This window comes from Dermacentor variabilis, chromosome 1, assembly GCF_050947875.1.
Source record: "Dermacentor variabilis isolate Ectoservices chromosome 1, ASM5094787v1, whole genome shotgun sequence".
Classification (NCBI taxonomy): Eukaryota; Metazoa; Arthropoda; class Arachnida; order Ixodida; family Ixodidae; genus Dermacentor; species Dermacentor variabilis.
The window spans coordinates 65853069-65880338 of NC_134568.1; the positions used below are offsets into that span (position 1 = coordinate 65853069).

Here is a 27270-nt window from a genome sequence, read left to right on the forward strand (position 1 = left end):
CCTTTCCCCCTCATAAGGCAGCAAGCCGACGCGCGTGTGGTTGACCTCGCTGCCTTTGCTCTCTCCTCCTCCTTGATGTTGCTTTGTGCATCAATAGAGAACCACGGCTTCTTCTTCGTCGTCGTCGTTGGTTGTTGTTTGAACGAATGGCCTCTCCTTTTGCCTATTCCACTTTCGTATCCCATACATGTTCTTCTGCTTTCTGTACGGAAGTATTTTTCTTCTTTTTCTCTTTTTTTAGATGTGTGTTTCGGCACAGTGCCGATGTTCTCGCTTTATCTTCTTTGCTTCAGCGCTACCTTCTGACTACCGTGGATTGTAGTGCTCGCCACAATGGCTGGTGACTTGCAATGCAGACCTGATCTTAAGGTTGGATTTCGTCGATGTCGCGGTAGCGCAGCTGGGTGGAGCTCTAGCGTTCCAAGGCGAAGGCCCCAGGTCCCACGCGCGCGAGTGCTAATGATCGTTCCAATGTCCACTGGGCACCTGACTGCCTACATAGACTTGCCCACACAACACCAGCTGTCCGTACGCGTCTGCAGGCTATCCGGGAGTGCCAGGCCTGCGGGGACAGCAAGGAGCCCCAGGGCCTCAAGGACCGCAGGGAGATAAAGGCCAGCCGGGTCTCACAGTAGTAGGGCCTCCGGGAGAGGATGGCCGTCCCGGAAGAGATGGGCGACCGGGCATCCCGGGTGTACGCGGAGACCCCGGACTACCAGGTGAGAACAAACGTAGTGTGCAGTCGAAAGTATTTTTCTTTTCGGAAAGGGAGGGGCAAAGGGGGGAGGTTTTGACGAATGTAAGTAGTGAGCAAAAATAGGTAATAAAGGAAAGCAGTTAACCTATAAGCAGCCTTAGATCGAAGTTTAAAAGAAAGCTTCAGTTATCAAGCAAGAGAACCGATTCTTCTAACAATTTTTCTGTGTTTCTGAGTTTGGTCGACTGTCAACAACGCAAAAGCAGAACGGATTCAGAGCAACTCGAGAGATCCATATCTCGTGCCGGTTGATGAAAAATGTCTTTCTCTTTCACCAGGTGACCAGGGCACACCCGGTCGCGGCGTGCCGAGACCTGGCCCCGATGGACCCCCAGGTCTACGTGGACCACAGGGAGACCCAGGCCTTCCAGGCCGGCCGGGTTGGCCGGGTGAAGACGGCCGCCCGGGACCCAGAGGTGACGACTGCGGCCAATGTTCGTCGGGCAGACCTGGCGATCGCGGTGCACCAGGAGACGACGGCCGCCCAGGTGCGTCACAGCGCCTGCTGTCATTTTTGGGAGTGCGCAACATTGTTTTCTGTCGAGTACTGTAGCACGAAATGAGGTAAATGCTGAACCCGCCGTGGTTGCTCAGTGGCTATGGTGTTGGGCTGCTGAGCACGAGGTCGCGGGATCGAATCCCGGCCACGGCGGCCGCATTTCGATGGGGGCGAAATGCGAAAACACCCGTGTGCTTAGATTTAGGCGCACGTTAAAGAACCCCAGGTGGTCAAAATTTCCGGAGTCCTCCACTACGGCGTGCCTCATAATCAGAAAGTGGTTTTGGCACGTAAAACCCCAAATATTATATTATTAGGTAAATGCTGAAGCAAAAAACTCGGTTGACGCATTCTCAGCAACTCTGTGGACAATGAACATTTGTGTCGCAACTGTGGTTTTTCGTGACCCCCTAAGTACGTTTGCCACTCGACAAGTGCGAAAATGCAAAGAGAGAGAGACATAATAATATACTTAAATGTCAGCTCAAGACCTACTTGGGCTAAATGTGCTTCACTATGTAAGCTTCGTGTGCGAATTTCCATAATGAGTATATAACTTTCGCTGATGGCCGGACCTAGTCTTCGAACAATGTCACCGCTTGAAGCCGCTACTTGCCCTGGAGTGTAGTTAGGTTATCGTACTCATCGCACGAGGTGATACACTCTTGGGATTACCTGCCGTGCGCATGCGTAGCCATTCTCTTGAGGAGGTGATTGCGGGCTGTCGGGGTCATTGCGCTGCCGTCACCACTGCGATAAAGTGAACATTTGTTCTGTCATGACGTATCCTGCTCTGGCCTTGGTTAAAAGGACTTACACTCTTGGGAGAGACACTAGGGCAGATGGTCGTCGGAATCATGGGATAGACTAAAAAAAAAAAAACAAGAGAAGAAGAAATATTCCACCATTTGGGGTGTATCTTGCCCCAAAACAATAATAATCATCTGTCTGGCTTGCGTCTTCATTTCTTGAACGCTCAATACTTTCTTGTCGAGAATTACATGTCATGCAGACAACACGTGGCCGTGGAATTACCGGGAGCGTAGCGTTAAAAATAGGAAAGGCACGCAGCATATATTATGATTTTTGTTTGGGGACAACATAAGATCCAAATGGGGCAATTATTTTTTAGAGTGTAGTAGCCAAGAGGTAGTCTCGGCAGCGTTTGCCGTCCCATCCCTCTTTAAGTAGAACGTCCGGTGGCGAGCCCACGGGCTATAGTAGCGGTGATTGAGTCATGCCTCGCTCGCAAAGCCCGTGGGCCAGTAGTTGCCGGGGTTTCCGGCATGGACTGCCACGCATATAATGGTCGTCTTATATCTGCCTCTGTCAAAATGTGCCCGCATGCAATCTGCATGTGATAGGTGGTGTTGCTGCCTTTTGAGAGTCTCTTTAGGTCACACGCATTGTCATGTTGTCCGCGTAAATGATGGGGTTTCACATGTGAACGGGCCATGCGCCGCAATCTGCAACGCGTCATTAACCTAAAAATCGCCATTCAGTACAGAATAACATTAGAAATGTGTTCCTTTCGGATGCGCAATCAAAAGTGGAGTCAATTTCTTCCTCGATAAAGTGTGCATAAATAATGGACATGGTGACACTTTTTTTTTTTACTTGGAACCCGCAAGTCTTTCATAAATGTGCCGGCAAACTTTTCATTAATTAAACCATGGGTCTCTGGCAACCGATCGTGCGTCTGCACTTAACGGCCCAAAACTACAAGAAAATCGGTGACATTGGGCAGGCACCCTTACGTGTTTCTAAAGAATAAACGCATAGCACGGCGCAGCGGAAAGTTGTTACCTGTACTCAAAGCGTTGTCAAAGTATCTACTACAGTACGATGAACAGAAAAACAAGACGCTAACGTGTCGTTTGCATGCAATGCAAGCGACCCCCAAAGATATTTTCTACTAAGTGGTTGTTTGTGATTGTCTAAGCTTGTGGACATAATTCATCAATCATTCATGACACCCTTAACTTACACAAGCATATTCTTTCTACACAACCAACCTTCTTTTTCTTTTGTTAATTATTATTTTTCTGTCAGGTTCCGACGGCTCAATGGGATTCCCCGGAAGTACGGGTGCCCCTGGAGTGAAAGGAGACAGGGGTTATACGGGCCCTCGCGGCATTCCTGGCCTACCGGTAAGGACATGCAGCGGTCACGATTAGCTTCAACTGCTCGTGTGGACTGTCACGTTCAGGGTTCCCGATATTCTAGTTGCTGTCACAGAATCCATTTCTAAGCATTGCGATAAGCTAGCACAGCCGCTTTCGCGAAAGTCCAGCGTTGGGCTCCCGTAAAAGCTTTTTTATTTATTTATCTATTGTTTCTATTTTTAGGCCCTTTTAGCTTAGCTGGCGCTTAAAGACGTTCATTATTGACCTTCTGCTGAATTCGATACGCATTGTGTTTTAGGCGTCTCTAAGCCCTCAGAAAAAATACGCTATAGTACGTCACTAAGCGAAATTGCGTTCAACGGAAAAGTTATCCGAAAACTTTGTTTGTCTTGGATGCAGTATGCTCGTGCGTTGGTATGGGCAAGGAACATTGTTACCTTTAAACAAGCTTTTCGCTTCTGATGGGGCGAAATGCGAAAACACCCGTGTACTTAGATTTAGGTGCACGTTAAAGATCCCCGGGTGGTCGAAATTTCCGGAATTCTCCACTACGGCGTGCCTCATAATCAGAAAGTGGTTTTGGCACATAAAATCCCATATATTAAAGAAAAAGCTTTTCGCTTCGCACCTTAGCATCTGACGATAAAACCGCGCTGCTGTAAAATGGCACGCACATGTGATTTGTAGCAGCGGCATAAGGTCGCCCTGCCATTCCCTGGAACAACCAAGGAAAAGGACGCATCAAAACGCAGAGAACACAAGCGACGGTCGTTTAGTCCACATTATCCACAGAGCGTACGCGATTACGCCTGTCACAGGGTCGGGACGGAGAACCCGGCTGGGACGGACAGAAGGGTGAGAAAGGCTTCCCTGGTGAGTTCATCTTTCCGCCGGGCCCGCTACCGCCGGGCTCCATCAAGGGCGAGAAGGGCGAACCCGGAGACTATGGGCTTAGAGGCCAGTCTGGCCTCGAGGGCAACCCCGGACCGCAGGGCCTGCCTGGTGTCGCGGGCTCCAAAGGAGACACGGTGGGTGGTCAGGGGATTCGCAGTGCCGGCGCCTCACGGCATCTTGTTATTTTCATGATTATGAAGTCTTCGATTTGCCATTCTGTATAAAACTTTCTTGTAGAGCAGTTGAGATACATGGTCGCTGTTTGCATGCGCTGCTTCAGAGAACGAGCAGAGGACGAAGGGAATGATATAAACAACACTTGCACGTACCCACTTTCTATTTATTTTATTTTTTTGCTCGGTACGATTATTTTGAGACTATAGTGCATCGTGGGAAAAAATTACACCTTATTCTACAGTATCCTTTACACTTCCATGGCATTATGTATAAGGAAACACGATTTTCCGGTAACTTGTGTAAGCATATCGGTACTCGCAAAGTAGTTTGTACGCTCGAAACGGACGACAGCCAATACTGACAGTCGACATAGTAATATTAGCGAAGGTAGCCAGATGAAAAGCCAGTGACAAAGAGCTCTTCTGGTCAAAAACCTCTGTGAATTCGACCCTGGGTTTCTCCGGCTCGCGCTCATATTATAGAGCGCAACATTCCTGTGTGGCTTACGGCCAGTGATGATGAGTACCTTGCACGCTCTCTTTGATTCTTGCGTGCGAAAGGTGATCGTGAAAACACACAGAAGCAACCCGACCCAACGTTGATGGTGCACGATCAAAGTACAAGACGAGCACGTATAGGTATAACGTGTTGTGTGAAATGGCCGGCAGACATATGAGCGACGAACCCTATCGAAAAGAAAGCTCATACTTTTCATATCTAATAATCCCATATGAGCTTTAACTGTTACGTTTCCTTTCTATCTTTCAGTCTCCCCTTGTGTAGGATAGCAAACTGGATGTTATTCTTCCTGTTAACCACCCTACTTTTCCGACCTCATTTCTCTCTCTTATGGGATTCATATATAAAGACCACGTATGTTCTTATCGCCCAAGGGAAGGGAAGCGCAGTCGAAGACAGCAGAAAACTAGGTGGGATAATGAAATTAGGAAATATGCAGGCGCAAGGTTGGAATCAGCTAGCGCAAGACGGGTAATTGGAGATTGTAGGGAGAGACCGTCGTCCTGAAGGGGACATAAATAGATGATGATGATGATCTAATCGCTTAAATTAAATTATTGAATGAAGAGCACGTGTTTTTAAGTACGGTGACGACAAAACGCACTGCTTATCAACGGCTGAACGTCTACTCCGCGAATACGGCAGAGACCCGTCCGTGTATGAAATGTTCTCGTTACTTGAAAGAGCTGACGCTTACGCATCTGTGCAGGGCGATTACGGAGACCCTGGCTACCGTGGCTCCGACGGCGCAGAAGGCTTCCCGGGTTTGGCTGGTCGCAAGGGAGAAGCGGGAGACTTCTACATCGGCGAGAAAGGAGACGACGGCGAGGAAGGAGAGCCCGGAGAAACGGGCTTGACCGGACCGCCCGGAGACATGGGTACGTATACGCTTGCGCTCCTGTCAGCACACGCGCTGTGTCGATAATGTCACATTGATCCACGTTGCGGACAATGAGCCCGCCATTTCGGCGCTTGTGCAAATATGCAAGCAGGCTCACCTGAACACGTTCTGAACGTTTACCATATTCTCTGCGCGGCAAGGTTACATGCAGGTCCCCTGACTGTCCCGTATGTATACATTTTTGTACCAGCTATAAATTGGCTCTGATTTTCGCGCGACTTACGTGATAATTACGTGAACACCGGCGGCAATAACAGAGAGTAGAAGGTAAATTACAGCTTGTTATGGCAACGCCCAAAACGGGCCACTGCTGGCTGTTGCGATTGCGTTGACAGCGATCGTGTAGTAGGGTCACACAGGTGACCAAGCAAGAGACGGAGAAATAATAAGATGTTTTCTTTATCTTCATGCTTTTTTTATACCCTATAGTCTTTTTGCTAGCGCAAGTAAATCAAATTGCAAGAAGAATAAAGGTAGAGCAGTCATTAAGGTTGCGATCTTTTCTTTCTTTCTCTCTTTATTTTTTTCCAGGTGATCCCGGACTCCCCGTAAACGCTCCGGACAACTACAAACACTTGACGGGAGACAGAGGTGAGCCAGGCTCGCCTGGCCAGTCCGGCAGAGAAGGACAAAAAGGTAAGTGGTTATTTCTACGAGCAGTGTAGTATTATAGTATAGTAGTATGTAAGGCTATTCTTGTGCGCGCGGGTGTGCATAGAGTAAACGAAGGAGGCAAGCAGCCTAAAGCCGCAGCTGTAGCAGCCAAGTAGCTGCAATGCCTGCTAGATGTGTCCAGCTCGGCGCAAGTGATGTAATGAGGTACAAAAGTTGTTATGCAGCAAAAACATAGTCTGTTCCGGAAACTCAACTGTTTAAAGAAGCATTCAAACTAATATGTCAGCAGCAGAAATCGCAAACAAGAAATCAAAGTCTTTGTCATGGCGCGCAGCGAATCACAACCGGCAGAAAGGGGTTACTAAATCTCACTTGGTAGAGCACTCAAATTCACCATACACAACAACAACAACAACAACAACAACACTTCCCGCGCAAATATTCAGGATGAAAGTGCACAAGATTAAATGTCCAACGCTATCTCGTGTCAACCTCCTCCGCAGTTTCTGCAGAAAGGGCCTTTCCTATTTTCTTGATTTATCGGGTACATCATTGTACTTTAACATAATTACAAACTAACAAAATAAACAACATGAACTACGATAGGTGTGGCGCAAACGAACACGCACGACGACTATATAACTCTATATTGCAATAAACCATCGGTTGTTAGAAGCGCTGTTTCTTCTTCTCCTGTGTCGTCCTGTAGGTGCCCGTTTGTGCTATACCTCACGTAATGCAATACAGACTAAGCCATCGATCAGACTGTTCTTTTGAGCGACATGAACGAGTCTGCACTAAATTTGCACATAATAATTCTGTAATCATGAGTACTATCTAGGAACACGAGTAAATTAGGAATAAAATTAGGTATCTTTGACAAATGCAACGACATGCAGCCTAGCATAATTCGTGACTGAATGGGATAGAAGCTCGAGCACTTAGATTATAGAACTCTTACAAGAACTACCGCGTTCGCATCAGGCAGGACTGTCAGGAAAATGTAACTTAGACATATAAATACGCAAGACAGTGTTTAGTGCATGCGAAGCAGAGCCGGCATCGAGAGCGAGCCCTTCGGCCGCATGCAGGAGAGAAAGGATCGCCCGGCTACGACGGCGTGCCCGGGCGACAAGGAGACAAGGGCGACCACGGCACACCGGGCTACTCCCAACAGGGTCCCGTGGGGCTCAAAGGCTACCCGGGACTCGCCGGAGACCAAGGACCCTCCGGCCGCAGAGGTGCTCCTGGCAGGACCGGAGAGCGCGGCTACGAAGGACGTCCCGGCCCGAAGGTGCGAATGCCAGCACTGCGCTCAACCGCCGGGTTTGAACGATTGAGGTCACCCCAGTTGCTTCTTTACTCGTTTGTATTATTTTGGTGCGTGCATATGCCGCCCCACGTCATGTTCTGTGAATTTTTTTATGCCGTTTCATTCATTCAGCAACAAGAGCACATTATTATATTGAACATATGTGGGTGACCGTCAACGCGTGCCTTCTACAAAATTTCCCATACAGTATCAACGGTCATGAGCTTGCTCGAGTTAAACAACATAAATACCTAGGTCTTATATTTACACCCGACTTGCGTTGGAATCTTCATGTAAATGAGCTTTGTGCAAAAGCTAACAAAGTATTGTGGGGGCTGAGATGTAACCTGCACTGTGCCTCCCCTGAAATTAAAATTATAGCTTACAAAACCTTGCTAAGGCCTATAATTGAGTACGCAAAAATAGTATGGGATCCCTATACCCAAAGTAACTGTCTAAAACTAGAGAAGGTCCAGCGCCTTACTTCAAGGTTTATATTTAATAAATACCGCCGTTTTCACTTTCCGACTGAATTATGCAAACTTGCAAAGCTTCCACCTCTGCAAAAACGTACGGAGTATGAAAGGCTTAAATTCCTGTTCTTAGTAATTCATAACCATGTCATAATAAAATACGACAAGTACTTCCAAATCGACACAGGAAACATCACGGCACAGACACAGTATGTATATACCTCCTCCCACAGTGCACAATGACTGCTTCAGGTATAGTTTTTTTTTCCCAGGGCAATTCAGCAGTGGAACTCTTTGCCTGACTCAATTGTCCAAATAAAATCAGGTAATGTATTCTTGGAAGCAATACATTGTCTTATGTACCCTGATACACCCTGATGTTCTGTAGTAATCTTGTGACAAAATAAGTCAAAATGTGCTCTGTAATTATATTGTTAATGTGTTTCATATCAGAAGTGCTACTTCATTTTTTTTAGTGCATTGTTCAATCGCACTAATGCACTTCTCTGTTTATGTATGTTACATCCACTCCTGTAATAGCCCGTCATGGGCTGACAGTATCAATAAATAAAATAAATAAAAAAATTACAACCTCACTTAAAGTCACGAAACAATCATTCATCGGCGGCGAAAACTGCACAATATAGGCACTAACAGGACGCCGACACGAATACAACTTTTATTTTCTGTGTTTCTTTTTTCCCCAGTGATGGAATTACTGGCAACGAGCGTAACTCATCATTCGCTCAGTGGACTGGTCGGCGCGCAGAACAATGCGCCGACGTCGCTGGCGTTCGCCTAATCGAAACCCCTTGTATGCCTGTGTCGGTCGAACTTTAAACTTTCTATGGGAGTTCGAGCGTGGAGGCCGGCTTGACCAGCAGGCTATGAGCATGCGTTTTTTTTTCTCTTTTTTTAATGATCCCCACCACTAACCCTCTTCTCTGCTCAGGCCACAGAGCCATCCTCGAGATTAAGTTCTCTCTGTCCGGTTGTTGTGCACGCAGGGCCCACGGGGACCGACTGGCACGGGTAAGGGCACGGGACCGCAGGGCCTGCCGGGTGTCTTGGGACTAAAGGGCGAGCAGGGCCTTCCTGGATACCCTGGAGGCCCCGGTCCGGCCGGGCAGCCGGGATACGCCGGAGTAAAGGGACAGAAAGGCGAGTGCCCTGGCGGGGATGACTCCGCGACAGGGGCGAACGCCAGGCCTTTATCCGCCAGAAAGTCGCTAAGTCACCCACGGATAAGCCCACGGCTAAGTTCACGGCTAATTAAGTCCACGGCTAAACTTATTGCCTTTGCAATATAGCACTGTCGCAATAAAACGCGTCAACTTAAAGCGAACTAATACGCGTACATTTATGTCCGCTGTCTCTAGTTCGTGTGACATCGGTGTAATTTTGGCTCTTACTCTTATATCACAGTCCCTACTACCTTTAGGACCCACATACACAAAAAGCTCTTACGCTATATTTGTTCGTAAGATAAAGTTATAGCCAATCCTGACGCTGCACATATTATTAGCCGAGGAGACTGACCAATCGCAGATATCAAAGAAAAGCTTTGTGAATTCGACCTCAAATGAGTAGCGACGTGACATCGCACTCTCGAGTAATTGCGCTTATTCGGTGATCTACCTTCAATTTCCCTGTCGCGTTTCGTTCCGTGAGCATAGTACACCTTTCTTTATCTTTCGTGCTCAGCGCTCCACTTAGCCGAAGTACGCAAAAGTAACGTCACCTACTTTCATACTCAATTCTCTGTTGCGTAATTATCGTCATGCCTTTTGTGCACTTGGAACATTTCCAGAGAAGCGGATGTTAGCTCTCCCGCCCGTCATCTTGCCAGAAGTCAGCATAATGTCTCAGTTCTGCGATGCAGACGTATTTCCTCGCCGTGTGGACAGCGACACCGTTTGCCCGCCGGCCCTTGCTTCATTTCTTCCCAACTCACTATTCGGAATCTGTGAACCAAGTCAGTGATAACTCAATAGAAACAAATTATTTCCTTTTGAGCAATGGATGGTCTCGGCCAGTTGGCACTTCGAAGTTGACATGTTGCACGGAGACTGCCCTTTACGCGCAGGTGTCGAAGACGAGCATTTCGATCGCTCGGAAACGCAAATAGGACACGGCCGATGCTGTTATGCCGCGCCAGCTATGTATCACTGTTTTTCTCGTGCACTTGATAAATCATCAACTTGAATAAATAACTGTCTTCGTGTTAGAGACAGACTTTACCTGGAACTAAGCGGTCGCTGTAAATTGTCGTGCCAATACCGCAATCGCAAAGATTGAAAGTTGCAGTAAGGAGAACTTTAAGACAATCTAGAGTTTCAGTCAGCACAAAGCACAGAATATACGCACTCCGCTTAAAGAAACAAGCCGCTTCTTCCCTCTGATCACGTTGGAGAAGCGCCATGCGGTTCCTTAACCCCGAGTTGTGAGTGCAGTCACTCACCCCAGATCTGTGCACGGTGTCCACGCAGGTGAACAGGGCTACATCGGATACAGCGGACCAAAGGGAGTGAAAGGCGACGCTGGTGACGCCGGAATCGGTACGGAGGGGCCCCCTGGACCTCCTGGCTACGACGGGCTGAAGGGTAAGCAACTGGACGCGCCATAGTCGCGCGGTGCAAATGCGACGCGCTGTAGAGGCCGACTGATGCAGAGGCAGCAATCGCTCGCACAGTGGCTTGCCGCAAACGCCATTCATTTAGGACTGTCGAAGCACCGCGTATAGTGAGCATACTGAGCAGCAGACACCTTGAAATAACTTGAGCCCTTGATTAGCTCTGCAGATGGTAGAGCCACCACCTCGGAAAATCGTTGTTCCCGGATTCGAATCCCGGACAAGGACGAAGTTTTTCTTCAACTGCGAGGCTTCCTTTCTTAAAAACCCGTATGGGTTTCCTTTGTAGCCTCATGCTATAATTCGGGTGGAAGTCAATTTTCCCCTTCCATAAGACGATTCTTGCACCCCCTCAAAGCATCAGAATTGCTGGGAGCTATAAGCAAACCTTTATTGTCGTCCTTTCACACCACCGGTCAGGTGAGGGATGCCCAGTTTTACAACACTATCCAAGCCACTGTATTCAGAGTATAGTCGTTAGAACATATACTGCCCATAACCGATACGGGGGGAACAAACGGAGAGTTGGTAGCTCCCTTTGCGGGAATAACTCGTTTCCCGATATTTGACTCCACTTTCGAACGTCTTCGTATTTCACGATGCGGTGCGAAAATGACGGTAAATATTGTCATTGTCGACTTGTAGCTTCTTCAGCGCAGCATTCAACGTGTTCTCTCTCTTTCTCTCTCTTTATATATATATATATATATATATATATATATATATATATATATTATAATAGTGCAAAAGACGGGACCGTATACGGGAGACGACATACGCAGTCTTTACTACGACCCGTCTTTTGCGCTGTTCGATTCCATTCAAAACATGCACCAATCAGGGGCCGGTTCAGCGCACTCCTGCCAACTCCTTTCTTCTCCGCGACTTCTGTCAAACTCGCACCTTTCATGCAGTTTCTTGACACCACATCCACCAACCTTGCTAAGGAATGGTCATCTTGCCACCCAGCAACCACCCCGGTGGGACTTCTGTTCATTTCCCCAAAACGTCGCCAAAGAAGAGAGAGAGAGAACAAAATGCGCGCCGAAAAGAAGGACCGGCATGACGCAACGATTCTACTCCAACACTATTCGTTTTTGCGCTTCGTCAGTGCTCAGAGCGGCGCTGCGCCCACATTATCGCCGGGATCGGCCGGCCGTGAACGCGTAGATGATAATCAAGAAATCTAACCGAGTAAAAGCAATCCTTACGTTATACCGAACCAGGGCTCTAACTGCGGCAACTATACTCGTGTTCAACATAGCTACACGCTACTGCATTCACTGAATGGCGATGCGGTGTGCGCAGGAGAGCGGGGTATTCCCGGCGTTCCTGGCACTGACGGTTTCCCCGGCGTGCCTGGAGTGAAGGGCGAAGCGGGAGCACCGGGCGCACCAGGACCACGGGGCCGTGACGGCCAACCCGGCATCCGAGGACAGCCAGGAACGCCAGGTCTCGAAGGATACCCGGGCTCGAAAGGTACATACACCGCAGATCGATTTATGGCTGTAAGCGTATTGTTGTCACTACTTGTTATGAATACAGTCACCACTCCTAATAGACCTAGTTGCGAGTGACGCTTTTTCCTGTCCTGCGCTTCAAGACATCGTTTCGCGTCTTTTACGCGAAAGCAAGGGTGCTTCTTTGCTTATAACTCCTAATTTTTTGCACTTCACAAAGAGGTCACTTTGCACTTTAATAAGTTCAGGACCCTGCTAACGTCGAATTATCAGAAATGCTATAAAATTACTCCTTTCTTGCAGAAATGAAATGCGCTCTCGAGAAAAGGCAATTACATTTACTAATTAAAACCCAGTTTATTCCTAGGTGTCATAGTATTCATTTCTTAGAAAACATTGGGGAGCTGCCAGTATCGTATGAGCTACTGGCTATGAACATTTCTTACCGTACAGAGAACGCTGCAGATAAACCGACTTTCCGGTAAACAGGCGAGGCACGACAGTTCAGCTGACTTGGACGAGACAACATGAAAGACGTAATAAACATGATTATAAGAGGAAGAATAGTTTGCGTCAGCACTTTAAATATGGTCATGGAATATATCATGCATATATGACGTTATCACTGCGTAATTACCACTACTACAGCAACCATTGCATCATATTCATTGCGCGATAATAGAGCGTCATGCACTATAGAGCAAGTATCAAACTGCAAGACGGCGACAAGCAGCTGACATCGCTAGACGTCAAACGGAGCAACCCTATCGGTTCACAGTCATGACACTACCATACAAATCCTGGAATGCCGAAAGTATCCGTTGTTTGTCCATGCTGGAATATAGTTTAAACTTTCACTGAAATTCTGTGGTACTATACGTGCCTAACTCTAATAAGATGCAGCGTAGCGGCAGAAAGTTCCTCTATGAAACTGTGACGGTTGCCTGTGAACTACTCTTACAGGTAGGAAAGGCGAGGCTGGAGAGTTTGGTCCACCTGGCTGGGATGGACTTGCCGGAGAGCCAGGATACCCTGGACCCAAAGGAGGCAAAGGTACGCAGCCTACACAAGTTGGGCGTGTCACCGCGAAGCCTTGATCTGGTGATACCAAAGTAGTTTTTTGGCGCGAGAGTTAGGAATACTTAAACAGGTTGGATAAACAGGGCAAGAAAAACATTTTTTTTATAGGGGGGGGGGGGTTGGGGTGGTGGGGGAGAGGTCTATCCTCCCGTCAATTTATCCACTAACGATGCGCAAATGCTGGCGAAGGTGTAATGAAACAGACTCGTTTCTTTGCTTGAAAATATTAATAAACTGCCTTTTCGGAGCCAATTTGTTCACGCCGTCAGCCAACCATACCTTCAATAGTATTCATTATGTACAGCGCTGTTCGGTGTCATTTTAAATAATTTGCTGTGGAGAAGTTCAGACCATATACGCACCTCCGTTATAGTGGTTTTGTCTCTTCTAAATCAAATAATGATGATAATTACATTAATAATAATCTCACTGGCTGCGACAGCCCACACCTCAAATACAGGCCAGCAAGTGCTTATTATACCGGCACGATTATGTTTACGTTCGTGATCAAATTATTAGCAATAGTCTACTCCTGTATGTAAATACTGTTACAGAATGTCTATCCGTACCATCTGCTCAATAGCGTGTAGCCCATCACGACCGCGAGGTACCGCGGAGTGGGAAGCCTTGTTTAATTGCTGCGACCCTCGGGGCTGTACTGATTTCAGAGTGCGAATGCCCTTTTCCAACCTGTAAATTGTCACAGATATCACAGCGCGCCAACGAACGCTGAACGTCCATCCAGCGAAGTTTGGAGTGTGCTACACTAATTTCGAACAGACAGAATGTTATATTCAAGCTGCCTCCGAGTGCATTTAGGTAAGGTACTGTACTCCACTGCCACCAGGAGGGACATCACCATCGTGATTTTCGTCCTCATGCTGCCTAGAACAGCGCTCAAATGTGTGAATTACACAGAACTGTCTGTGCTTCTGTAGCTGTCTTTTTTGAACGACTGCACATTAAAAAAATGCGAACATGTACCATTGCAGGAGAGCGGGGCGTAAACGGACAGCCCGGATTTCCGGGTCTCCCTGGCAGGCCGGGTCTTCCGGGTGAACGTGGAGACGTCGGCTACCCAGGCCTTGAGGGTCTGAAGGGAGACAGGTCCCAACGAGGCATTCGTGGCGACGATGGTTTCCCAGGACCCGATGGTAATTACTACCATGCATTGGCACACATACGTCGCGAAAGAAACAAGCAGTTTCCCTCGATTAGATAGGACAGCGTCGAATGTATTCGGTTCGATCACCGTCACAGACCTTTTTAGAAGAATCTCAGTGCCGACACGGCACTTGTTTTGTAGTTAAGACATCTTGCACCATTTAAGATGACTGGAAAAGAGCTACAGAGCCGGTAAAGCTGGTAAAAATCTACACTAATATGTCCAGCACATAATAAAATACGGTTATAGCTCAGCCCGCCGTGGTTGCTCAGTGGCTAAGGTGTTGGGCTGCTGAGCACGAGGTCGCGGGATCGAATCCCGGCCATGGCGGCCGCATTTCGATGGAGGCGAAATGCGAAAACACCCGTGTACTTAGATTTAGGTGCACGTTAAAGAACCCCAGGTGGTCGAAATTTCCGGAGTCCTCCACTACGGCGTGCCTCATAATCAGAAAGTGGTTTTGGCACGTAAAACCCCAAATATTATTATTATTATAGCTCAGCTATAGGACGAAATTCGTGTTTTTTTATGCGTGTACTGAAACGGCAAACATCCAAGCACCAATTTTTCTGCAATGTAATCACTTTACTAATCCCACGATCCAAGACGAGACGTGTTCCGTCACACCACTGTCGCTATGAGATATTAGCGAGCTTTAGCAGAGCGTTTACGGTCCGCTCCGCTCAGACCGGCCTATCACAACAATTGGCACGCAGCCGCTCAGCAAAACGCTACCGGGAACTCTGACGCGCGTGCGCACAGCACACATAGCGGCAGCGGAACGTGGGACGCTGACCACGTTCCGCTAGGAACCTGATTTAGCGGCGCGTCAGGGAGCGTGTAGTTGCTTTCGCAATCGTTTTACCGCCACGCTTAGAGCACGTCAGTGACGTCTCTGGGAGACGCGCTTGTTAGATAAGCGAAATCAATGCATTCTATGCAGCCACCGGTGCGCGTGAAACGTGTGCGGAGCGGAGCGCAAGCAAACGCTCTGCTAAAACTGTCTGATGAGCAAAACGAGAACAAGGTGAAAGCAGGAACCAACGTTTCGACAAGTGGACTTGTCTTCTTCAAGGCGACATATGGCAATTACAAATGCACTTGTCGAAGCGTTGACTCCTGCTTTCACCATGTTCTAGTTTTGCTCATCGTCTTGAATTTTCCTGTCCCGCCTTCCCCGTGTTTTCTATGGGATATTAAGCCACTGCTCCTTACTCGCCTCGCCCGCCGCTGCACGGCGCTGTTTCCCTCTGTATGTGCATATGCTTGTTAGCGGCAGCCGCGGTATTGGATAGCGTGCGCGCGGCATCATGTGGCACAGATATCCGGCGTTGAACACGTGATTGTCTCGGGGAGCCAGCCTTTCGCCGTGGCATCCCGGCACCCATTGTTCTCTCTCAGCTCTCGACCGAGACGGCACGTTTCGTGCGGCTCACTGCTCAAGAATTTTCGGTCGAGGAGCAAGTATGCAATATGCACGGTTAACCTAAGGAAACCTACATGAGTATTTTTGTAAAAATGTTGCTGTCCAGATTATCTGTCGCGGGTTTCGCTTTATATTTATTGATATCAACCGCGTGCGCCAGGGTGCATTATTGATTTCAATTTGCCCTTTTTCCTCTCAAGGTCTGCCGGGTCCAAAGGGTTCGGTCGGATTTCCGGGTCTTCCTGGCAGAAAGGGAGAGCGCGGAGAGCCAGGCCGAGCACTGGGCGCGCCAGACGGGCTACCGGGAGAGCCGGGACCTAGGGGCTTCGACGGATTCCCCGGGCATCCTGGACCCATAGGCGAACGCGGGAACCCGGGATTGCCCGGTAAGTATATAGCTGCATATTCTTCTTCACCGCAACGATTGGGCGCCAGCTTCTCGCACTTGCGGAAGCAAGAGACCGACTCCGCCATATTCGCGCCCAGCGCCTGGTGCATAGGCAACTGTAGGACGTGTCGGCACAGCGCGCATGCACGGTTTCCGCCAGCGCCATGATACCGCAAGTCCTCACTTCTCCATTCCTTCGGCTGAATTCTGAAGTTAACTACGCTGCGACTTCCACCAAAGGCCTTTACCGGTTATATTGAATATGGTATGGCGTACCGGGAGTTGATGTTTTTTTTTTCGGTCGTATAGGAATGCCGAAAGAAATGAGACACTGAGAAATTAACCGTACCACAGGCCATGCGCTTCCAAGTTTATAGTTGTCATACAGTCTGCTAAAACTACAACCAGTGGCGACTGATATCGAAGAGGTGACGTGGCAAAGCTCGTGCACGGTGAAACTGCCCCGTATAACTCATTCAGAACTCAGTTGCACCCTTCGTGGAGCTTAATTTGTACAATCAACATTTAAGGCTGCAGAAGATGGAATGCTCGTTGCATAGAAAGAATTGTGGCACTCTCACTGACTGTCTCTTCACATTTCCCTCTTAATTTTATTTGTCGTACCATGACACAATTATTCGAATAGACCCCAAGGGTAATTAATGAGTGCAATTGATTCCCAATGCATAGCTCGTGTCTGGCACTTGTTCACATTGTCAAACTTCGCTAGCAGTATTTCCCTTTCTGCGCTGCTCTAGTACAGTGCACAGTGACCGCAAGGAAGCAGTTCCTCATCTCCTTTTAGAAGCTGTTGTGCTGTACACACGCCGAATTAACTACAGCGTACCCGTTTTTCCAGCAGTCGCCCTCGCCTCCTGAAGAGCCCTTCGCCACTTAGAGAGTGCTGAACTCAAAACTACATTTTCTTGCACAGGCCCTCCTGGACTGGACGGAGAGCCAGGATTCCAAGGTGTAGCGGGCCTAGACGGCACAGACGGCCTGCCTGGGCTTCCCGGTCTCCCTGGCCCTGACGGACTCCCTGGACTTCCAGGATATCCCGGCTTAAAGGCAAGCATGCTAGGAAAAGGTAGCGCGCTGTGTATACCGCTCGTTTTCTTCAGTACTTCACTGCACATCCGACAGACGTCAGAAACATATCTGAACTACATTGCAAAAAACTTGCTCTGACTATATCGCGCACTCGGCCCGTCCACCCACAGCGTAAACTGCTTCGACGGCACATCCACCTGGTCGCTGGATAGCGTTCACTACGGCTTACCCAACTTTATTGACGAGTCGGGCCTTGCTACCTGAACCTTCCTGACCCTAAGCCGCGTGGCATTAAGCGACAGGTGTATAGCGAGATGGCGCGCGTTCGACCTTCTATCCGAGCGCATGTCGTGCTTTTCAGAAAGTTTCCGTACCATATTCTCCTTCCTCTCCACTTTTCTCTTCCCGTAGTAGTGACCGATGTTCGGGAGTCGGCCGCATGCTAGATAGTTATTAGGCGCAGTCGGCATGCTTTCCACTTGCTCTCAACAAATTTATTTCTTTGACTAGAGGTTCTAAAACACTTACTGCATAATTATGCTCTCGGAAGAACACACAAAAAAAGGGTGCGGTAACGAAGGAACTGCAGGCGCAGCGATGTCCTCCACGCCTTCACTTTCATCGCTCGTCTTCAGCCACGCCCCCATATCCTCCACAAGGTAGATGACACCTTGCGTTGAGGGCCTGTGAGTCGGCCGCATTCATGTCTCCGCCGTTGTCACCTCATTCCACGGCGCTTCTGGTGACCAATCGTCGAGCGCTGCCATAATGTCATGGGCTGTGAGCGAGAAAGTCACCGGCGCCGCCCTGAGATTCAACGCAGACTTTCGTTCGCATCTGTGGGCGTCCGCGCTGCACAAAGTGTGGCCGAGCCGCTTCGTCTACGCACTTATCTCGTTAATTATAGAACGTCCGAAGCCATTACTTTAATACAGAATAATAATCTGAAAAAAGTGAACAAAGCGCTATTATTGCATGCATCATTACACTTTCACGTGCAATCATCATTTCGCGTATTTTTGAGCGACGCGCGAGTGTTTCATGGCGTTATTGGCGCAGGTACTGAATCAGGGCTATTTCTCTGCTTACGGGCCACCGGGTACATGATGTCAAGCGTACCTCAGTAGATCGGTACCGCTGCATGACGTGCGATTTTGAGGCGCCAAGAAAACTTGCTAACACGCGTGTACTGGCGTATGCGCGGCATCGGCACCGATCGAGGTACACCGGGAATATCTAAACAAGAAACCTTCTTGCCATTACCGAGGCAGCAAGCCACCACAGACGGGTCAACTTTGACCATAACGCGAAGATCTCACACGACACCGGGGCCTACGCCAATGTCCTCTTTTTCGCGCTCTTTTTTTTTTCGTTATGACCGCTCACCAACTTTCTCACTTTTGTAATCTACTCTAGTGGTCACTTGCTCTGTCCGGCCGCCTGAGCATGGGTGCTCCTGACAATGAGCCGCCTAAGCCTCTGCATGGGAGTCCTCGCCCATCTCCGACGGCAATAATGAATCCATAACCAGGACAAAAAAGACATGTTTTTTGCCGCAATTGAACACACACAAAAGGAAGACATATAAAGACAACACGGGCGGCACTTCCAACTGATTTAATTTTGGGCTGTGACACATGAATACACACACACACACACACACACACACACACACACACACACACACACATATATATATATATATATATATACGCATGCGCTGGTTGTTCACAGATCTATACGTTACCCAGCGGTCAAACAATCTCGTTTCCGATTTATAGAGCACGATAGATGTATCGCTAATGCAATTTGCACCTTTCTTTTTTATATAGTACGCTTCCATCTGATCACGTGCTGTTCGAAATCTACTTCTGCCAAGAATCCTAATCTCAGAAAACCGTGGTTTGCACATGCAGGCCTTGCAGTGCGCAGGCAAATGTGCCACGCCATCTTTCATTAGATTTAGTTCGTGTTCCCTGGCTCGTTCATTTATGCAGCGTCCAGTCTGTCCTATATAGGACTTGCCGCACTCAAGAGGAATTACATATACCACGCCTGTAGCGCATCTCCCGTAGGACGTGCTATGCTTCTTGCCACAGCCTTGCGAACCGGTCTCCTCGCGTGTGGTTTTCGAACAGAGTCGACCCAGTTTGACGGGGGCAGAAAAGGCAATGGGTACACCATACCGGCCTGCCACCTTCTTGAGGTTATGGGATACCTTATGAACATAAGGAATCACTGCAGGTCTTACGGTTCTGGCTCTTTCTTCCTCCCATGTGCCGCTGGTACCTTTAACCTTCCGTAAAAGGCATTCGGTGACTGAGATCACCAACGAGTCAGGGAACTCTGCTGCTTTCAGTCGCTTAATCTGATTATTGAACGAGGCCTGCATCGTATGTTTTGTGTGTGTTCAATTGCGGCAAAGAACATGTCTTTTAGTAAGCACCAACTAGGCCAACAAACAGTTCTGTTGCAGGACAAAAAAGTAGCCAACACATGACAGCATGCACCGCAAGAAAACAGAAATGATAAGAAACCTAGAGGACCTAGAAACCTAGCGTTGTTCGTTCGTTTTCCTTTGTCAGGCGATGCTTGTGGCCGTATTATACGTATAATTTATCACGAAATGCCGCTACTGAAACTAATTGTGTCATCAAAGCATGAGACCCGGAAGAGGATCTGCCTTCGTATTATCTGTGCAGTGAATGGCCTTTAGGATTTCTTTCGTGCGATCCTTTTTCTCGCTCGGGCCACCGACGGAGTGCAAGAAGGAAAGGAATCGAAGTATAATCATTGCATTATCCCCGCCCATTCCAACTTTTCACAGTGCTTGACATTGCGACACAGCACGGCAGCATAAAAAAGAAATCCTTTGGTAATAATAAAACGTATTGATAGCCATATATTAAGCTATTATTTTATAAGTCTTAATGATCATTTTCAAGCGCTCGAATTGATGTACCCTCTGCCGCGCAGGGCGACTCAGGCTTTGATGGACGCCCAGGCCCCCCTGGTCCGTCGGGTCCACCAGGTGTCCCTGGACCTCCGGGCTTTGACGGCAAGCCAGGAATCAAGGGAGAGACAGGAGAGCCCGGATTTCCCGGTACTTCCTACTCGAAGCCGCACAGCAATGCATTCGGCGTCACTTCTATGTTGGGCGCTGACAGCAAAGCAAATACCACGAAGGAATGGGTTTTTGGCGCATGGGCTGTCCCGGCTAAAGGGGCCGAACTTCTTTTCGTTGTTTAGCGTATAATGCGCCGGTTAACACGTCGACAAGTATACTCTTAAAGCGCGCACCTTTTTATTTTTTTATTTTTTTCGGCCCTTCTTTAGGGGCTCAAGAAAAGCAAACCAGAGCAGCCACATGCGCTTCATGGTACAAGAAATTAAGTATAGTCGCTCCAGTCAAATAAAGTAATGAAAGAAACTGAGACAAGAGTGGGAGGGAGGTGGGCAATGTGAGGCTTCCTTGGTGAAATCAATATTCAAACGCAACTGCACTACTGCATGTGCGATGCACGTACTTGAACCAACGTTACCACGGCGGCGACACGACGCAGGAACTTTGCGCTCGATCCATGAACAAGGGTGTCAAGTTGGCGCGCCGATGCGACACGCATGTAAGCACAGATGCATGCATACACACACATGGCAGGTCCGCGGGCACACAAACACTATATATATATATATATATATATATATATATATATATATATATATATATATATATATATATATATATATATATATATATATATATATATATATATATATATGCGCAATCTATTTCAATCTATTTTGCAACTAATAGCACGCGCATACTTACACGTGAAATTTGCACTAGAGTTCACCGCGGACTAAGAAGAACCCCCCCCCCCCCCCCATTTGCAGGTCTTTCGACGTTCGAGATCAGCAAGGGAGACAAAGGAGAGCCGGGCCAGCCGGGAATCCCCGGACCACGCGGTCCTCCCGGCGACGACGGCTTCCCAGGCCTTAAGGGCGCGAAGGGCCAGATCGGTGACCCCGGTTTCGACGGCTCGCCGGGCGCTGCGGGAAGGCCCGGCCCCAAAGGTGTGTCCGCAAGAAAGTAACTAGGAGAGGAAGAAAAAAGGGAGGGGAGGGGTCGCTGGTGTTTTGCGGGCATATCTACTTCAGATGTAACGCCAAACCAGTCGCGCCTTTTGCGATACACAAACGTGTCCATTACTTTTTTTTTTTAGGGTAGCTTATATATGCACGTTCTCACTCATGTTATGCAAACAGTACTGCTTCTTGTTAAAGAACTGACCAGCTGAATAGCTTTTCTAACTCTGTAACGTGCGCGATAGGCGAATTAAAGTGAAATTAAGGCGAAAATTAAACTGTATGAATGTGAATACGGGGTGTCCCAGCTAACTTTAGCCAAAATTTAAAGATATGCGAATGCCCCGTAGCTGGTCAGAACCAATGTAATGTTGTTTGCGGTCGCTTGGAGATGCTCAGATTATTTTTTTCGTTCCGCCTGATTACATAATTAGTCTTAATAACTTAATGAACTACTTCTCAAATATTATAATTAGATGAAAAGTGTCAATGAGAAAGTCGTAGATCAACATGGAAAACTCCCGACACAGCTTTCTGTTGCTCAATATGTGCTACATAAAAGTGTTTTTCCGAGCGTGAAAGAAGCCCGCAAATACACGCAAAATTGCCGCGCAACTGGCTGCTCGAGGCACTTGGATGTAGACAGGTTGGTGCCGCCGCTTCCTCGATGCATGCATAACCTGTCCATGCGAACTCTTGCGTATATATCTGCTGTTTGCGCTTTAGCGAGGTTTATAACGGTGTCTGCAGCCGTCGGCAGCACTCCGGCGTCAAAGCATGCAAAAATCGGCGCATATGCAGCGGGACCGCACTCGCAACAGTACAGTGCGTCCGCACCAAACTGGGACGTCTTTTCACTCGACGCTCGGTGCCACATATACGTTCTTTGATAAGTTGAGAAGGCAAGTCTCGGCAACATTATAGCAGCAATTGTCGGAGCTCGCGGAGCTTTCTGCGCCTGCGTGCGATGACGAGTTGGAAAGCGACAAGCGCGTGTCCGTGCATCGCCGTTTCGCGAGAGCGGTGCCAACTACAAGGAGCATAGCCTCGCGTCTTTACAACCAGAAGCGTTAGTGTCGATATATGTAGCATCAACATGTGAAATGTGTTTTTAAGTTACTCTGTAGTATAGATTCATATGCAAGACGTACAAATGCATTTAGAATAAGTCGTACAACAAGTAATAAAAAAAGATGACCGTAGATTCTTCATTTTCTTCCTTTCTTTCTGTTTCTCCGTGCGCGCTGCGGTTGAGGGGACTGCTGATCTTAACTTTTCTTTCCGCCGTTTTCAGGATACCCTGGAAACGCCGGACCACCTGGAACGGAAGGAGCACCCGCTACCGGTACTGTATCGTAAGCTTATGACCACAGTGCGCCTGCCACAAAATAATAATAATAATAATAATAATAATAATAATAATAATAATAATAATAATAATAATAATAATAAGAAGAAGAAGAAGAAGAAGAAGAAGAAGATGAACAACAACAACAACAACAACAACAACATGAATTGTGCCTTAGAACTTGACTAATACGCGTTTAAGCCTTTAAGCTATGCAAGTAAGTAAATAAATAACTAAATAAGATTAGGATTTTATCCGTTACCTTGTAGCATGCGAACTGAGGCTTGTTTTGCCGGATAGCAAGTAAATAGTAAAGCATGTTAATCTATCTCGTATGCAAATCAGTATATGTAACATGACGTGCAATTATTCTTTTTTGTTCTCTCTCTTTCTCTATTTATTCCTGTTTTGTATTTCGAGGTAGCTAATTTGTTGTTTTAAGTGAACGTCTACAACGCCGATTCCTTACAGAGCATTCTAGAGCAGAAGTAAGCTCCATGATACGTACGCTTGAAGTGGTCTCGCTGATATCATGCCTACTCGCGAGATCATGCTTCATGCAGTTATGTTTATATTTGCATTGGCATCGTTAGACAGGATAAATCCATCCGCCGTGAGCGGTACAGAGGGAAGAAAAAAAAAAAGACACTGCACGCGCCAATCCTCATGTTCTCGCCAGACGTTTCTTTTCTTTCTGTATAGTTAGCCAGAGTAGATGTTGACTTTAACGGCGAATATTTTTCTACGTGTACACGAATCACGATGTGGCATGATTAGTTGAAGAATTACTCAACATGCGCGAATTTTTTTTTTAAGGCGGTCTTCAATTTCCTACCTATTCTTGCGCGTAAACGAGAGGAATAAATGCGTTTTTTCCTTATTCATCTGAATCAACCGTACTGTACAAATATGTATTTCCTTCAAAACGACGCAGTTATTGTATCCTCGGTCCACTTATTGCGCAGTTCGTCTTCTTTCCCCCGCATGTCTATCTGCATGATACATCCGTGCGCTAAGTGATAACTCCGATAACGCAGTCCTTGTCGTGTGCCTCGCTGTTGTCATCGCGCTCTCAACCTAACGTAGCCAATTAGGGCTCCGCACGAAGCGTGCAGAGTCATACGCACGTATTTCTTGCGGATGTATCAGCATGTCATCGAAAACGTCAGACTGCAGAAACCGTACGGCTCTTTTTTTTATATGATGTTATTTGACATTCTGCACGCTGCTCCTGGTCGCCACTCGGCATGTCGCCCTCATTGTTTCCTATCCCGACGATGCACCCTTGGATGTCCGAATTAAAGGCACGATTTCGTCAAGAGACCAGACGAATTAGTCGATATGGAGAAACGTGATAATACGAGACGGGACCAAAACAAAGAACTGTCTCCAAAGAACACTATATATATATATAAGCTCTTCGTTATATTCAAGATAATCTCCAACGGAGCCGATACATTTGCCTAGCCTTTTCTCCCGCTGTTCGAAGCAACGATGGAGCTCTTCATACTTAATGCTGTCGAGTAGCCCCTGCGAAGTTGTCTTCCCCTCGTGCACAGTATAAATATCCTCCCTTTCAGTGATTTTCTTTTAAATAAAGAAAAACAATGACAGAAAACTCAGTCAGAGAGCTCGGTCACAGGCAGCTCGGTGCGTGTGAAACGCCGGTACCTCCTCGAGAGGCTAAAATATCACGTCATTACTGAAACAGTGCGAACTGCGGCGCTGTCGCGATAGAGAAACGAATCAGCCGCATTGCGCCATTTCCCTCAGGCATTGTTTCTTACTCGCTTTGATACTTCCAAGTAAAATTCCCAATTGACAGCCCCGTCCAGGAGGAACAAATTTTGGTTGCACAATTCCACAAACGCCGAAGAAAAAAAAATAAAAATAAAGGATAATCATCGTCTTCACACGAGCGCACTTGCCGACTTCTTTTCTTTTTCTTTCCAGGTATTGGTTAAGAAAGCACCATCGACTGACTCAAAATTTGTTTAGTTTCACGGTAATATCGATAGCGCCAGCTTTCGTCACCCAAGGTCTAGGTCCCTTTTGATGTGACTTTTCAAATCCCGGCATAAAATCGTCGTCTGATTTTTTTTAAAATCATCTGTGAGCAGGCGGGAACACCATGGCAACGAGTCTCATGCCTCGCTGCATGAAAACACTCAAAGTCCACTCATAAGAGCTCCAACTCATGCCAGCAGCTTCTGAAATCTTGCCAATTGTGTAACGACGACTCTCGCTTTTTTTTTTTTTTTGTCAAGCTTTCTTGAAAATATAGTAGTGGGTACGACTGGTTGAAGGTCCGACAAAATAAGGATGGTATTTAACTATCATTTCTTGTCTTGCAACCGCCCTAGTAACTTGAAAATTAGTGTACGGTTTAGTGCCTCCTCTGTAAACGTTGTTTGAAGCATTTCATGTGTTTCTTTGGTCGTTTTTCCAAGGAAGAATCAAAATCTCAAGCAGGCTCGCTGTCCGTTACGAACAGACATCATGATTTCGCAAGATTAGCGCGACAACAGTTGTGACGTCACCAGAAACCCGTTAGGCATTTTACGGCGACGTCGGCTTGGCTACTGATCTTTAAAGTGTCCACCTACACCTACCTACACCCGTCTAGGAGAACAGTAATGCAAGGAGAGCTCCATCAAGGCAGTTGGGATTCTTATTTTATTTTATTTCTTTTTGCCCCGCCCCTCGTAAATGTCGGCCTGTATTAAGGTAACAGGCAAAAGGTGTAATTCAATAATATATTAAATTTATTTTCGCGCGATTTCCAGCTTGAGCAAGAGCTTCTAGTTACACTCGGATCGCTCTTTCAAATATATCGAAAACAAAGCCTTTCGCGCTTCAAGATGGGGCGAGCTCAGCCGCCATGCGAGTGAGGATTTTTTTTTATGGCAACGTTTTTTGGCAAGGGTCACAAACTGCAGTCTGGCACCGGGCCGAATACATGGCACACAGCTCCCCGCGAACCGCAGCAAGGCGTTTCGAGCAATAAAATTATGCAGATCCCACGCACTGTGGGAAACGATGTAGGCGAAGATTTCAGTGCTGGATGATTTGATTGACGATAATTAGCGGTGATGTTGACGGCTAAAGCTTAATTTTTTCAACGTTTAGTCTAACACGAGAGCGGTGAGTTGATGTTAAACATTACCTTGCGTGCACCACTGCTTTTGGCCGGGTAGTACATAGAACACACAGGGAGAGGTGTTTGCTGGAGGCGTTGTTGTGCGCCATATTTCATAACCTCTGAGAGGGTTGAGCGTAGTCATTTCCTCACATGGCAAATCGCATTGTGGCAGAAGTATTAAACTTGAATTGGATTATGGGGCTGTACGTGCCAAAACCACAGTCGGATTATGAGGCAGGCCGCAGTGGCACACTCCGGGTTAATTTTGGCACCGTGGTGTTCTTTTATATGTCCCTAAATCAAAGCGCATGGGCGTTTTTTATTTCACCCCCGTAGAAATGCGGCTGCTACGGTTGGGATCAAATCCGCGACCTTTAGCAATGCCATAGCCGCAAAGCTACCGCGGCGGGCACAGAAGTGTTGATTTGACGGTCGACCGCTTCCGTAGTGTCGCCTGGACTCTGCGGTGCGCTAACTAATGCGAATCTGCTTCTGCACGCCCTGCGTAGTTTGTCCGCTTGACATATTTCAAATGCATGGTGTTCATTTTTCAGAAATAGCAGCAACGTACTGTACTGTACCTTGAACTTAAGCTTATCTAGTTTCCCCCCAACCACCGTCGTGTAGTAGTAGAGTCTTCTCACGTCACCTTCTTCTCACCTTGCCTTCTCACGTCACCTCCGCCCCCCGCTCCCTTTTATGGAAACTGCCTCTTGTCCTTCCTCCTTCCTACGTCCCCTCTGGACTCACACGTTAGTAGAAAGGGAAGCGCTGCAGTTTCTGCAATGCTTCTGAGGGGAGTCAAGGATACTTACAGCCAGGGAGCTCCAGAGGGAATTGTGCACATTCAACGTGGGTTGAAAACGAGTTTCTAGCGTCGCCTTTCCTCTCTGACTCGCTCCTGTCATGTGCACATCTGACCCCCCCCCCCCCCGGCGCGGTTTGTTTGACAATTGGTTTAGCAGCAGCAGCCACAGAAGCAGTGGCAAAGTCGAAGGAAGAGGCAAAGAAAGCTTCGCTTTAAAAAGGCTGCTGATTATCGCTCAGGCACACTGTCAGGTTGAAGGGGCCAAAGTGAAACGGGCCACATGGGAAGTCTAGGCAGCCTGCAAAGGAGCCAAGGGCCGCGTCATTGAGACTGATGGTTGGGACCGTTCTCTTAGGAAGTACACATATGCATGCAGCGCCCACGGACGCCGCCAGTATAGGCGCTCTCGGCT

General features: G+C 47.6%; 1 protein-coding gene across 1 annotated transcript in view; it reads left to right on the plus strand.

Annotated features, from left to right (window-relative positions):
- The window catches only part of LOC142578854 (uncharacterized), a 112008-nt gene that overhangs the window by 51123 nt on the left and 33615 nt on the right, over window positions 1-27270 (plus strand). The window contains exons 17-33 of the mRNA XM_075688492.1: window positions 543-719; window positions 1036-1245; window positions 3309-3406; window positions 4201-4410; window positions 5682-5850; window positions 6405-6509; window positions 7580-7782; window positions 9281-9434; window positions 10763-10876; window positions 12214-12384; window positions 13329-13418; window positions 14438-14599; window positions 16237-16422; window positions 17359-17492; window positions 20451-20577; window positions 21369-21548; window positions 22855-22905. Coding sequence (XP_075544607.1) covers window positions 543-719; window positions 1036-1245; window positions 3309-3406; window positions 4201-4410; window positions 5682-5850; window positions 6405-6509; window positions 7580-7782; window positions 9281-9434; window positions 10763-10876; window positions 12214-12384; window positions 13329-13418; window positions 14438-14599; window positions 16237-16422; window positions 17359-17492; window positions 20451-20577; window positions 21369-21548; window positions 22855-22905 — 2541 coding nt within the window. The remainder of the gene's footprint in view (window positions 1-542; window positions 720-1035; window positions 1246-3308; window positions 3407-4200; window positions 4411-5681; window positions 5851-6404; window positions 6510-7579; window positions 7783-9280; window positions 9435-10762; window positions 10877-12213; window positions 12385-13328; window positions 13419-14437; window positions 14600-16236; window positions 16423-17358; window positions 17493-20450; window positions 20578-21368; window positions 21549-22854; window positions 22906-27270) is intronic.